Genomic DNA, 13,867 nt, shown 5'->3' on the forward strand with positions numbered 1-13,867 from the left:
TGAATGTGCATGCTGAATAATCAAAGGAAAGATTGAGTAGCAAAAGCGTCATTATTATATTCTTTCTTACGCCTTGGAACAGTGCAAACTTTCAGTAAGAACTAAGGGCAGCAGTTGGTCTCTCTTCTTTAGCACACTTATCTACTCCATCCACAATCCCAAAAACAGTGAAAGGAAGCAGTAGCCGCTTCTTCTTTCCATGTTGTACTTTTCCTGTCCTCCAAGGAGTAATGGTTGCCATTCACCTGTTTTCTCCTTTAAGGTAAAGGTTGTCCTCGCACATATGTGCTAGTCGTTCCCGACTCTAGAGAGCGGTGCTCATCTCCATTTCAAAGCCAAAGAGCCAGCACTGTCCGAAAATGTCTCCGTGATCATGTGGCTGGTATGAGTAAACGCCAAAGGCGCATGGATCAGTTACCTTCCCATCAAAGTGGTCCCTATTTTTCTACTTGCACTTTTACATGCTTTCAAACTGCAGAAGCTGACAAGTAATGGGAGCTCACTCCATTAAGCAGCACTAGGGATTCGAACCTCCAAACTGCCGACCTTTCTTCAACAAGCTCAATGTCTTAGCCACTGAGCCACTGCATCCCCGTTTTCTCCTTTACAAAGGTCTATATCAGGGGTAGTCAATCTTTTTATACCTACCGCCCACTTTTGTATCTCTGTTAGTAGTAAAAATTTCTAACCGCCCACCAGTTCCACCTTAATGGTGATTTATAAAGTAGGGAAGTAACTTTACTTTATAAAATTTATAAAGCACAGATACAGCAAACCCCTACCGCCCACCATGAAAGCTGGAATGCCCACTAGTGGGTGGTAGCAACCAGGTTGATTACCACTGGTCTATATTCTTGCACTTGCTGTTTCAATTCTCTCATTGGTTGATATGTAAATATGGGCTATTTTGGCTCAGTTCTCATTAGGATGCCATGGAGAGGGGAAAGCACCAGCAAGTGAGTGAATGAGGTGGTTTCTCATCTCCTGATCCATTTTCTAACCCCCCATGGAGTAAGATGAACTGTTTGCGCTCATGTCTCTAGTTAACAATGTGGGCCCTATGATCTGACAATCTTATCTGAGAGAATAAGCAAGGTGGTACCTTTTCTTGCTTTCTTACATCTTACAAAATTGTGACAGAAGCAAAAGGAACCCTAGCAGCTGCCTATCTGGGAAGTCTACCCTTAAAACCTTCTTCCTGTACATTAAGTTATGTTGAAAAAGTAAAAGAACAAAGAAGAGTTAGTTTTCCTGTTAGATCACTTCTCATGTCAGATTTTTCTTCTTCATCAGAGTCAGCATAGCAGACAATCTGAGGAACGAAATCGAACAAATCTTATCAAATCAAGTACCCTCTATTTGTGGTTTTAGGTATCTTGTTTTCAGTTTAAGGGTCTACTGAATAGAACGCTCACATTTATCATCCAGTTAATAAACCTAATAAAACAAGTGGAAGTAATCTACAAAGTCCATGCCAAGCCACATTGGTATTAAAAGAAACCTACAATCAGTCTGTTGTTTTTGTAGTGGCAGACTAATACAGCTACCCTTCTGGAAAGTTTTAAACATAAGCCAAGGTCCTGCGGGTCACCAGTCTTAGAAGCAGGCGGTGGACTGTGACAGCCAATGTTAATTCTGCAAACTTTTCTGCCAGACTCGCAGGCCAAAGCTTGGCGTTTGAAGGTGCCACGGAAGTCCTGGAAGCGCCCGTTGCCCGATTTGAACAGGTTACTTGCCCATAGCTGGCTCTTTTCCGCTCCTTCCCTAATCCGCCCGAAAGGCTCTTAAGGAAATAAAGACAGCTGCGTTCTTCGTCCGACGAGGAAGTGTTGCTCAGCTGAGCCTCCGCGCTGAGGAAATAGCTGGGGCTGCGAGGGAGAAAATGAGGAAGCGAGCGCTCCACTCACCCTGAACCGACCCGGGGCTTCGGCAGAAGCGCCCAGCAGGCGTGGGCAGAAAAGAGCAGAGGCGTCGGGGGAGAAGCACGCCCATTTGGGAACTGGAGCTGAGGTGGGAAGTGGGGGGCGAAGCCTCGCCGCCGAGATCCTGAAGGTGCGAACCGACGAGGATTTCACTTGCGAGCGCGTCTCTCCGCAAATTCCCTCCCGTCGCTGCAGAGGCAGGGACTGGTGAGGAGAGGCCCCTGCCGGAGTTTCTCGCCACCGGTCGGTTTCTCAAGTAAGAGGCGTTCCTTCCTTCCCGAATTTCCAGACACGGAGGCGGAGGTGATGGTGACAAAAAGGGGCTTTGGGATTCCCCTCTTTTAGATTAATGTCAGCCAAGATTTGGAGTTGGGTAACTGCGGGAGACGGACGGACGGAGGAGAAAGAGGAATACCGAGGTCCGGCATGAGGTTTCCCTACTTCTTTCAAGTTTAGGGGAGATGAGGGTAACCGGAGGACAATGCCCTCTAAAGCAAGAAATATACCAAAAATAAAAAAGGTCGTTTGGAAGGTAGGACGTGGGGATGCGAGGTCGGCCTCGGCAGAAACAAGGCAGGGAATGATTCATTTCGGGGAAAGAGGCGTGTCCAGTGTGAAAGAGGAGGATGACAAGACAGCAGGTTCGTCGGGGCGAACTCCTTGAAAAACTCCTTGAAAAATCGCGGCTGCGTTAGTTTACAGCAGAGGTCTTCACAAACTTGGCAACTTCAAGACTTGTGGACTTCAACTCCCAGAATTCTCCAGCCAGCTATGAATTCTGGGAGTTGAAGTCCATAAGTCTTAAAGTTTGGGGACCCCTGGTTTACAGTTCTCGCTTCTCTTTCAAAATGATTGGTTCAATGCAACTGGACAAAACGGGTCTAAATGGTTGGTGGTCCAACAAAACTGGAGTTTCACTAGCTTGTGACAGGCTGATGTATGTAGTTATGGATAATAGTTACCTGGATACACAGATAAACATAATCGGGTTTTGAAGAATTTATTTTTGTTGTTTCATACAAGCATTGACAGAACTGAAGTGAAAGCTGCATTGCTCCTGAAGTCAACTCAAAATCGCTTTTCTTTGTGAAGGATTTCATAACATACAGACTACAAGTGGAAGTAGCTGGTTTTTGACAGGCACACTTTTGTTTCTTGTTGCTTTTTCTTGTCTCGTTATATTAGCGGGCAGATCAATTTGACAAAAGTTGCCCTTATAGGCGTGATTTTATCTGCTTGGCGGAGGAATCTTAACACAGCGAGTTTTGTTGTGCTTCAACAAAAATAAAACCCAGTAAAAATGCCTTCAGGTCTACACAAGATAGGGAAGTAAAAGAAGCTGTTTAACAATAAGTGTAAAAATAGGGTGGCTTGATGGAGATTGCAGGAAGGGAAACAAGGACTCAGAATAATGTGTACAGAATTGTTGATAATAAGCCATCTGCCTACAGGAGGAGAGAATGAAATGGGATTGGAAGTTAAGATCCTAACTTCTTAGGATGTGTTTTGGATGTTTTGTGCCTGTGAGTCAGTGTTGACTCCTGGTAACTGCCTGGCTCAGTCCCTGCAGTTTTCTTTGCCACTGCCTCCTTCCTACAATCCAAGGCAGGACTAGAATTCCCGGTTTCTAGCCTGATGTCTTAACTACTACACCATACTGGCCCTCATATCAACTTAGGAGAAACCTTCCATTTCTATTGCAGTCTGTATATCACTGTTACTTAAGAACAGTTCTTTTTTTTGGTGGTGGGGGGTGTTCTTTGTTTTATGCCCTAAGATTGTTCTGCAGAGAAACACCCTCATGACTTTGAATGGGTACTGCTGACAAATTCTGAAAGTGTGGAACTGGTAGGCTAAGTTACAGGCTAATTTCACTTTTGCATAACTCAGAAATCTGTAGGCCCTATCAAAGTAGGATACAAGATAGAGTTGCCATCTTCACAGGGGGGAGGCAGTACTTCCTGATGCTGCCATGAGGGGAGTGAGTAAAGAGAGAGTATCTTTCTGTCTGTGCCCCCCCCCCTCCAAACAAGTCCATATCTTTCCCCTTTTCTATAAACTGTCCCCTTTCGCTCTGCAATTGGTGGGCAGCATGTCACCACTGGACCTAAACAAAGGTTGCAAATTCTTCAATTTAGCTGCTGCATTTGAGAGCAGTAATGGTCCTTTCCAAGGACAGGCAGGTAAGAAAAGAATGAACAGATATGGTAAGGGAGGCTAGGTAGAAAGAATATTAGGGTAGATGTTACTAATGAAAATAGTGACCTTGTACAATGCATTCCAAGTCAATACAGTGTCCTGTTGCCCTTAGGGAAAACAAACAACTGGGGTTTTGATCTCTTGGACAGATGGAGGGGAAATATAAACACACAGCCCCATGGCTAGATGGAAGCCATTTATTGATTCAATTACCAATATTTGCCCATCTTAAATATACAACTCTGGGGAGCTCACAACAATGAAAAAAGCAGAACTAAAAACAATAAAAATACAGTATAAAACCACATAAAAGATATAAGACCATATTTTATGCATTAAAATGATTAAATAAAATCAACAGCAGTGTTCCAGAAACATTTCAGCAAAATTCAGTATAGCCATTGGCAGTTTCTGCCACACATCTGGATCCCCAAGTCCAGAGGCAAAGCTGCTTCTTCAAAGCCTTGCAATCTGATCTCTGGGGGATCCCAAAAACCAGGTGCCACCATAAAGAAGTTCTCTTCCTGGGCCTGAACAGCTTAGTAAATGAGACCTGGAGCATGCCTCTCCTACTGGGCGAAATGGGATAGATAGATATAGTATAACTAGACAGAGGTGATTCATCCATTAATCTGATTTAACTATAACACTGCAGGTTGCTGACCTTCCTTAGAGTTTATTCTGGGGAAAGACTGATTGAATATTAAGGGAGAAAAAAATACAACAGTCCTGAGAAAGTATGAAAAAGAAATTCAAAATAACCCTGCCTTACTATAGGTAACCAGGCAACATGAATGCAGACCATAAATAACCAGGGTTGATTACATGCAAATATTTTGATTACTTCAAATATGCCCGTGTAATGAACATGTTATGGACAATTCTTTTCCATCCCCTTAATATATCCTTTAAACATGATGTTTTTAAATTAATTTAACAACTCTGTTGACACAATTTTGCTGCAAAATGACAAAGGTGTACATTTTTTCCTCAAACTAATTTTATTGAATTTCATAAGACTATCTAATCTTAGTGTGTGAAAACATTGTGTGTGTGTGTGCACCTGCATGCTTTTCAGTCCATCTTGGCTCCTGGAAATTGTCTGGACAAGTCCCTACAGTTTTCTTGCTACCATTTTTGCAAGTGGTTTGCCATTGCTTTTGCCAAAGTCAACCAGCTGGCTTTGTGCTTGACAACAATACTGTATGCAAGTACCTTGGTTATACTGAGATCCAATAATGGGTCTCAAAACAGATATCTATGACTTTTTCAGTAAACAGTGAGAAGAGGGAAGGAGCTTGGACCTAATTCCCAATTCTGCTAATGGGATATAAGACTTCCCCTCCATTTTTCTGTGAGGCCTGAGTTTCAGGCTCCAATCAATGTTTTTCAGGTAATAGTCATGTGGCAAACCTCCTTATCTGGTCTACTCCAAACCCTATAAATATTCATTCATTATATGTTTGGTTGTTTTTCAGACCAGTACAAGAATACATAAAGATGAGAGAACATTTTGTTTAGTTAAGATCTTTCAATGAAAAGTTAGCAAAAATTACAGATTTATTTATATATGTGAGGGACCAAATCTGAGATAAAAAGACTAGTGAAGAAATCAAAACTAACTACCTTATTTATTGGTTTTATTTATTTTGAATCAGTGTGGATTGCATTTTATTGGTCATTACTTGTATGAGCACAGTTTTAAATTACAAACGTTGCTGCTTTGAGCCGCTGCCCGCTACCAGAACTTCTCGCTGATCCTACCCCTGAGACGCCAGTTCTTCTCATTGACTGCTTAGAGACTGGTCCTGTCTCGTCTAGTGACGTTTGCCCACCACTCTGCAAAAGACTCCACCATCAAGCAAATTTTGAACTGGGTGTGGAGGGGGTGGCCCAAGGGGCCTATTGGGTCTGAATTCAAAATGTACCAATGTAAGTGTGACGAATTGTCTGTTGTTAATGGCTGTTTGCTGTGGGGGGACTGGGTCGTTGTTCCACCCAAACTGCACATTGCAGTATTAGAGGCATTACACGTAGGGCATCCTGGAATTGTCAAGATGAAGTCTTTGGCCAGGAGTTATGTGTGGTGGCCTAACATGGACAGAGAGATCGAAGAATGGGTGGCTACCTGTACACCATGCCAGGAGTCCAGACCAGCTCCCCCAGAGGTGCCCGCTAAGGAGTGGGAGCGACCTCAAACACCTTGGTCTAGGGTGCACATTGATTTTGCTGGCCCAATTCATAGCCAGACTTTCCTCATAGTTGTGGACGCCTACTTGAAATGGCTAGAGGTAGTCCTGATGACCTCCACTACGGCAGAAGCGGTCATCAAGATACTACGGAGGCTTTTCTCCATGCATGGCCTGCCCGACATCCTGGTTTCTGACAATGGGCCCCAATTCACGGTCATGCAATTCGAGACCTTCTTAGCAGCACAGGGAATCAGACATGCCCTGGTTGCGCCATTCCATCCAGCCTCCAATGGTCAGGCGGAGAGAATGGTGAGATCTGCAAAAGAGGCCCTATCTAGGATGGGACCGGGAGATTGGCAAACACGGGTTGACCACTATTTGCTAATTCAGCACATCACACCCAGTGCCACTACAGGGAGAAGCCCCTCCAAGCTTCTCATGGGTCACCAGCTAAGGTCCCACTTAGACCGGCTACACCCAAACTATTCTGCCGCATCACCCCCTGACTCCACAAGCAAAATTCGGAACTTTAGCATAGTTTAGGCCCACAACTATGTCGGGGGAACTCTGTGGATTCCTGCCACAGTGATAGGCATCACCGGGCTTCGCTCTTATCATGTAGAGCTCAAGGACAGTCGGAATTGGAGAAGGCACATTGACCAACTCCGTAGCCGCCTCTCCAACTCCACTCTTAGACAACCAGAGGTAACTCCTGCACGAGTTAGCCAAAGCCCTACCCAAATGGAGCAAGAACTCATTCGATCCACATGCAGCTCAAATCCAAGGGTACCAAGGAACTTATCTGGTTGTGTTGCAGGTCGCAGCGAGTTCCGAGCGAACTGGCTCTAGAAGCAAACAGGTCCGTCCGACATGTCCAAAGAACACCCCTTGACTGAACTGCGCAGGACAGGCAGAGCTACCAAAATGCCCACCTACCTGCGTGACTAAGTAACCAGTAGGATTACTCCATCTAAGAAGGGAGAGGTGTTAGATATTAGCTTTAGCTAGAATGGTTTCCACCAAGGTCCTCTGTTCCAGCGAGAACAGAGTTTAATCACATTGATCGAAGGGTCTGACAGCTCCATATAAAAGGGCTGCTGTCAGACTCAACCTTCGCTGGATTGTACATAGTTGCTATTGAGTTAATAAAGAGCTGTTGTTACCGTTAGCCTGTGTGTGCCTTTCCATTACCTGAACAAACACATTGGATATTATGTTGAAAGAAGCCTAAGATGCACTGAAGGACCTCCCCCAAAGTAGTTTGTAATCTATTCCAGTAAAAGTATTAACCCAAAATGAAACCAGATGAAGGGGAAGTATTCAGAAAATATTTGTTTAGGAAGAATTTAAAAAAAAGAAATAAACACTTACTCCTTCCTCAATTTACCCTGCCATCTGGAGACTCTGTACCCTTTAAATTCAGTAATTTTAATTTTCAACCACAGAGATAGTTAAAAATACTGTACTTGAGAATTATTTATGTGCATAGCCTCAGTTCTAGAGGTGTAGATGGTTCTTGTCCTCAGTCCATGGGTCAGCAAAAATAGATACCCAAGTTATCCAATTGATGAACAGCTTTTAATTTGAAGTTGCAAAATATTTATTATTATTCTGCATAAACACACACACATAAACTGTAGACTGTAGACTGTATAGTAATTCTGTGATAAAATCTCTTCTATTTTTTTTTAACATTGTCTTTCAATTTGGTTTGTTTAACTTTTTTTAAATTGATGTAATATTTTTTGGTGACATTCATTTTGAGTAGAATGCCAGGATTTTGCAACTAATTAGGAGGAGGAAGTATTTGTTAATGTAGCTTGTCTCTTTTTGTAGATTTCTTCCTGTGTCCTTTTTGATCTTTTATGTTTGATCAATTCCATGGGAATGTTTCTGAAGGAAACATATGGTTTTTTCAGACCAAGAAATGTGGGAGATTTCAGAGCAATAGAGTGATGCGTAACAAGAATAAATCAAATCCTCTGCAACTTTGCAACATTAAAGTAAGCTTAAAATTCATCAAGTGTTGTTGCTATACAACCATGATTGTGGAGGTTGAAGTGGGTGGACTTTAACTGTTGTGCTATAGTGACTATAGTGTCTATATATTGTGCTGTTGTGCTATAGTGACATCCTTAATAGGAATATTTTCACTTACATTGAGGAACATTCAGATCATTACATACATAATTTTAAGGTCACTTTGTTACACTTGATTTTCTTTATTTTCATGGGTAAAGTTTTATTTTTGCTTATTGCTCTATTGGCTCTGACATTAGATATACCTTTTAATGGCCATGTATTGATTCCCTAGGGTGCTGGCCCTACATTTTTAAATATATGCAAATTATTACACTTTTCTTTCCTTATGCTATGCTTGATGAGTTTTGTTGCTTTTTATCAGTTTGTTCACAGAATTGTCAGATAATTGATATTGTATGTATTGTAAAATTAAAAAGTCCATGTTTTAAGGTTAAGATATAGAAAATTGGCTTCACAAAAAATAAAGTCAGTCAGGACCCTCCACCCATAATCCCATTTAATTAATTTATATGTCTATGTTGTGTGAATATGACAGATCTGTCATTTGATTACCTTTGAAATCATTATATGAGAACCAGTTAAGGCACCCAGCTAGAAACCAGGAACCCATGAGTTCTAGTTCCAACTTAGACACAAAATCAACTGATTTTCACAGGATGTGTTCAAGCAGAGCCTGGACAGCCATCTGTCTCTCTCCCCCTTCTCACTCTGCATTCTGCTTTATACATTAAGATATTTGGTAGGCCATTGCTACCTCTCCTCTGCTATACTGTAAAATTCATAAATAACATCTTACGTTCAATATTAAGCATTATCTGAGAATGAAATGTAGCTAACCCCTTTGGGAAAGTATTGCTTTTTCATGTAGTGTTGGATTGCTAGCATTACCAAATTACTTATAAAAATAGATGAAGGCAGATGGGCTATTAAAATTCTCAGGAGATTTTTCTTTTATTTTACTGGTTGACATATTTTGCTAATTGTAACTATAATCCTGACTCTTCAGTCGCTAAAATACTTCTGGTTTTTGTCTGAAAACACTTCTTCCTTTCTAAATTTTCATCTTTAAAAATATTTTAAAAATAGAGGTTTCTTTCTCCTAAAAAAATTAATTGGCTTTCTTAATTTGGTACTTGAAATTTGGCCTCTCTTATTGATGCCAACTTCTATTAAATGTGCATAACTCCCAATAATTTAAAAAACATTTATTATTAACAATTATGCATTATTTTAGCTTGTGCAAGATAGGATATTATGTCTATGCAAGAATTTTAATGTAATCATATTTACTTTCAAATGATATGCAATTATTTGCTGAAGAATATTGTCATGTTGCATATTTTCTTTCTCCTTGTATATATCTGGAAATACTTCCAAAACCTGCAGGTAAATTTTTTGAGGAAGATGAAATACATGTAGCTGGACTTTAGTACAAAATTGCTAACTGCTCAACTATTCTTCTTGAAAAGATAACATATAGCTTTTAATTAAAAAGGCATACCAGATTTTTGTTGCATTCACCTAAGGATTGATGTATTGTATTAGTTTAGGGGAGTGGTTAAAAATTATAAGAATTGTGGAAAAAATTTTACTAATTGCCTAATTTAGGACAAATCTGTTCTCTGATGTTCACATTTTTAAAAGCACATTTTCATTCTGACCCATTTCAACTTCAGTTTGTAATTGTCTGCTCATAATTTTGCCTTTTTATACAGTAAATACATTTATAAAATATATCTATACATGTATTTTATTCTATATATATAAAAGCAAAATACCACTCATGCATCATCACAAAATCTTCAGAACTGTAAAACCTACAAACTTGAAATTTAGCACATATTTTACTCTTGGCATCTAGGTCGCTAAGAAAGGATTTTTCAAAATGACCATCAGATCATTAGTATTTCTTATATTATTATTAACATGCTTTGATGCTAAGCAGTTAGACGTTCTACTCCCCCTCCCCACCTGAAAAGAACTCCAACTGCCACTTGGGCATGGGTATGGCCAGCGTGTGATTCATCAGGCCTGTGGGCTGGGAGTTTAGACATTCTATTCCCCCTCCCCACCTGAAAAATGCTCTGATGCTAAGGAGTTAGATAGGAGAGGATCAATGGGGCCAGCCTGAGAGGGAGAAGGGGAGAGAAGAGGCTGATAGTAACTACTCATTAATTTTCAAGCTGTAAGTGTTGATTTATCTAGCCCGATCACATAGTTTCTTAGCAGAGCATGGGTATCCAGCTAGTGTGTATTTGTATAATTCCTCCCACTCCGTCCTACATCATCCTATCCATGTATACATTTTTATCTTATTTTTTGCTCTCCTCCACCCTACTGCAAATCTCTTAAGAATCATTTTAAAATAATGCTCATCAGTTATTAATATTGTCAGATCACCAGTTAATTTAGAAACTATGAATTTTTAATTTAAAATGAAATTAAACTGAGTAAGGTTGAAATAATTTTAAAAGGATACTCCAGGAGCACTCAGCCCATCTTAAGAAGATGTTTGGCATACAAATTTGATAAAATAAAATAAAATAAAATATAAGTTTCTAAGGAATAGTCCAAAGATACAGTCATAACTGCAGAATTCTAAGCAAACACAGTTTTCTATCATTCAGCAGCTCTTAGAATAAAAGAGCAATTGATTTTTTAGAATGCTTAGTACATCAATGGTATATATGTCTGAGTTATGTGCACCAGTATAGACAAACTGTTTGCTTGTATTCATATGCAAACAATTCACACTTCAGTGAATAAAGCTAAGCTAGGAAATTCTTGATTCAGAACAGATGTGCAGATGTGTACATGTACTTATAAACCTTTAAGGAAGGTGCACTTTTTGACCGTATATGCAATAGAAGGATGGTGAATTATCTAAATTATTAACATAATTCTCAATAGATAATCATTTTAGCTCAAATGCTTTTTTCACATGAGTTAACTTAGGGTAAGACGAAAATTATTGGGGCAAAATTATTTTTGGATTTTCACTTTATTGGGAATTAATTTGATGATCCATAACATGTCAATAATTTTTAAAAATTATTTCCAGTTCAATGGAATGTTGAAAAGAAAAAAACATAAAGGGCTTCATGAAACTTTCAGCTAAATAAATATTTTAAAAAATTGAAGTATATTATGTGGGCAAAGAAGTTGGCAGAAGAAACATTGAGATAAGAAGTGGGCCAAGGCTAGCCAATAATTTCAGTTAAAAACGAAATTTAGTAATATTTTCTCAGATGCTTTTCCTGAGGAGATAGAAGAGCTGAAGGAAACTTTATGTTATATATTTGAATATATAGTCTCGATACAGCCATTTGAATGATAAGCAAATGATGGAAAAATAATTCAACACACAAATGTTGCAATGTTGCATATTTTTCATCGACTTGACAAAAGTGGAATTCAGGTGGGACACTTAAGAATGGAAAAGGTTTTCCTATCTCCTAACCTCCTGTCAGGTTATCCTTAAGTGCTGGAATCAGTTTTTGCTCTTATGTGGGTACTTGTTCTACTATAAGTCCCTTCCCTCTTTTGACCAAGAGTAAAGGTATTATTAAAGGGTTGGAAGGCATTTCAGAAGCCACAGAATCAGTAATGGTTTTCTCTTACCTTCGCTACTGGTTCGGAATGCACAGAGCATCCGTGATGACATCTGGGCGGGTGGGCGGAGCCTCCCACCACCATTGCGATTTGCCCAAACAAGGGCGAACCAGCAGAATACCACCTCTGCACAAAATGCTTTCTCTTTCGTGTTTATTTTCTGGCACTTGCTTACTCCTGTACCAGAGCTTTACAAGCATATTGTTGGCAGTAAAAATATTGTTTCCTTTTGATTTTTATGATTGATTCGTTGATTATCTCTCACCTCATGATCGCATTGTATATATTTCCATCTCCTGGTTTCAATAAGATCATTGAGGTAGCATACAAAATAACATACATTCATACAAAAGTGTCATTAACTTGTTTTGTTTTTTTAAAAACATCCTTCTAGGTGTAATATAGCCTCAAAAGCAGACAAGCAAAGAGAAGTAGTGGGAGAAAAATGGCAAGTTATGATGCTGTTAGCCACCTATCCTATTTTTTTGGCAACATCACACGTGAAGAAGCTGAAGATTATCTGTTGCAAGGAGGACTAAACAATGGACTGTACTTACTGCGACAGAGCCGAAACTATCTGGGTGGTTTTGCTTTGTCTCTGGCAAACAATGGAAAGGTTTATCATTATACTATTGAGAGGGAAATTAATGGCACTTATGCTATTACTGGAGGGAAATCCCACCGGAGTCCTGTGGAACTCATTGACTACCACTCAGATGAAATCGATGGTCTCGTGTGTTTACTCAGGAAACCATGTAATCGGCCACCAGGAGTGGGACCAAAAACAAGCCAATTTGAGGACCTGAAGGAAAATCTAATCAAAGAATACGTTAAACAAACCTGGAATTTATATGTAAGAATTTTTTTTTGTCCTTTTCTGTACATCTATGGAGATTCTCAGTCATGGCTGTCCCAAAGGTGCTTTTTCAAGAGGCAACTGGCATTTCTGGGTTTTCTTTGAAGATGTTTCGCTTCTCATCCAAGAAGTTTCTTTAGCTCTTGGAAGCTTCTTCTTCCTCAGAGCTGAAGAAGCTTCTTGGATGAGAAGCGAAACATCTTCAAAGAAAAAAACAGAAAGACCAGTTGCCTCTTGAAAAAGCACCTTTGGGATTCCTTTTCTGTAGTTTTTCCTCTTTTGCTTTTGGGAGGATAGTGGCTATAGTTGGTCAAGTAGCCAAGACCATGTCATATATGTGGACAAAGTTAGGATTTCCAATTTTTCTTCAGTTTTGGAATGGAAATTGAAGTTGGTTCCTATACTGTATTTGTTCAGTATAGACATTCTCAAGTTAAAATAGCAATAGCAGTTAGCAGTTAGACTTACATACCGCTTCATAGGGCTTTCAGCCCTCTCTAAGCGGTTTACAGAGTCAGCATATTGCCCCCACAGTCTGGGTCCTCATTTCACCCACCTCGGAAGGATGGAAGGCTGAGTCAACCTTGAGCCGGTGAGATTAGAACCGCTGAACTGCAGATAACAGTCAGTTGAAGTGGCCTGCAGTACTGCACTCTAACCACTGCGCCACCTCGGCTCTAAATCATCCATTTAGCAACCTTTCAAAGTTACAACAGCACTGAAAAAAGTGACATGACCAGTTCTCACAGTAATGACTGTCACAGTATCCCATAATCACATGATCAAAATCCGGACACTTGACAACCAGCATATATTTATGACAATTACAGCATTCCAAGGTCATGTACCGTAATAATCATTTGTGACATTCCTACCCAGCTTCTGACAAGCAAGTCATTGATGGAAACTGAAGTCTTTTAATGACTAAAACCACAACTTGTAATAGCATGCTTGTTGTACTCCCTAATTAACATACTACCATTGTTGGGTGGGACATTTTTTCTTTTAATTTCAGAATGGATTTCAGAATACCTGGAATGTTC

At 40.0% G+C, this 13,867-nt stretch overlaps 1 protein-coding gene across 7 annotated transcripts in view; it reads left to right on the plus strand.

Moving 5' to 3' along the window:
* The first annotated feature begins 762 nt into the window (after nt 1-762).
* SYK (spleen associated tyrosine kinase) overlaps nt 763-13,867 on the plus strand; it is a 48,170-nt gene continuing 35,065 nt past the window's right edge. For 3 of the 7 annotated variants that reach the window (XM_032213312.1, XM_032213317.1, XM_032213318.1), the window contains exons 1-2: nt 763-2,178; nt 12,363-12,821. In XM_032213312.1, the coding sequence (XP_032069203.1) occupies nt 12,414-12,821 (408 nt within the window). In that variant the 5' untranslated portion in view covers nt 763-2,178; nt 12,363-12,413. The other 4 variants (XM_032213313.1, XM_032213315.1, XM_032213314.1 and 1 more) reach the window with 4 other exon arrangements.

The sequence above is a fragment of the Thamnophis elegans genome, chromosome 3 (genome assembly GCF_009769535.1).
Source record: "Thamnophis elegans isolate rThaEle1 chromosome 3, rThaEle1.pri, whole genome shotgun sequence".
NCBI lineage: Eukaryota > Metazoa > Chordata > Lepidosauria > Squamata > Colubridae > Thamnophis > Thamnophis elegans.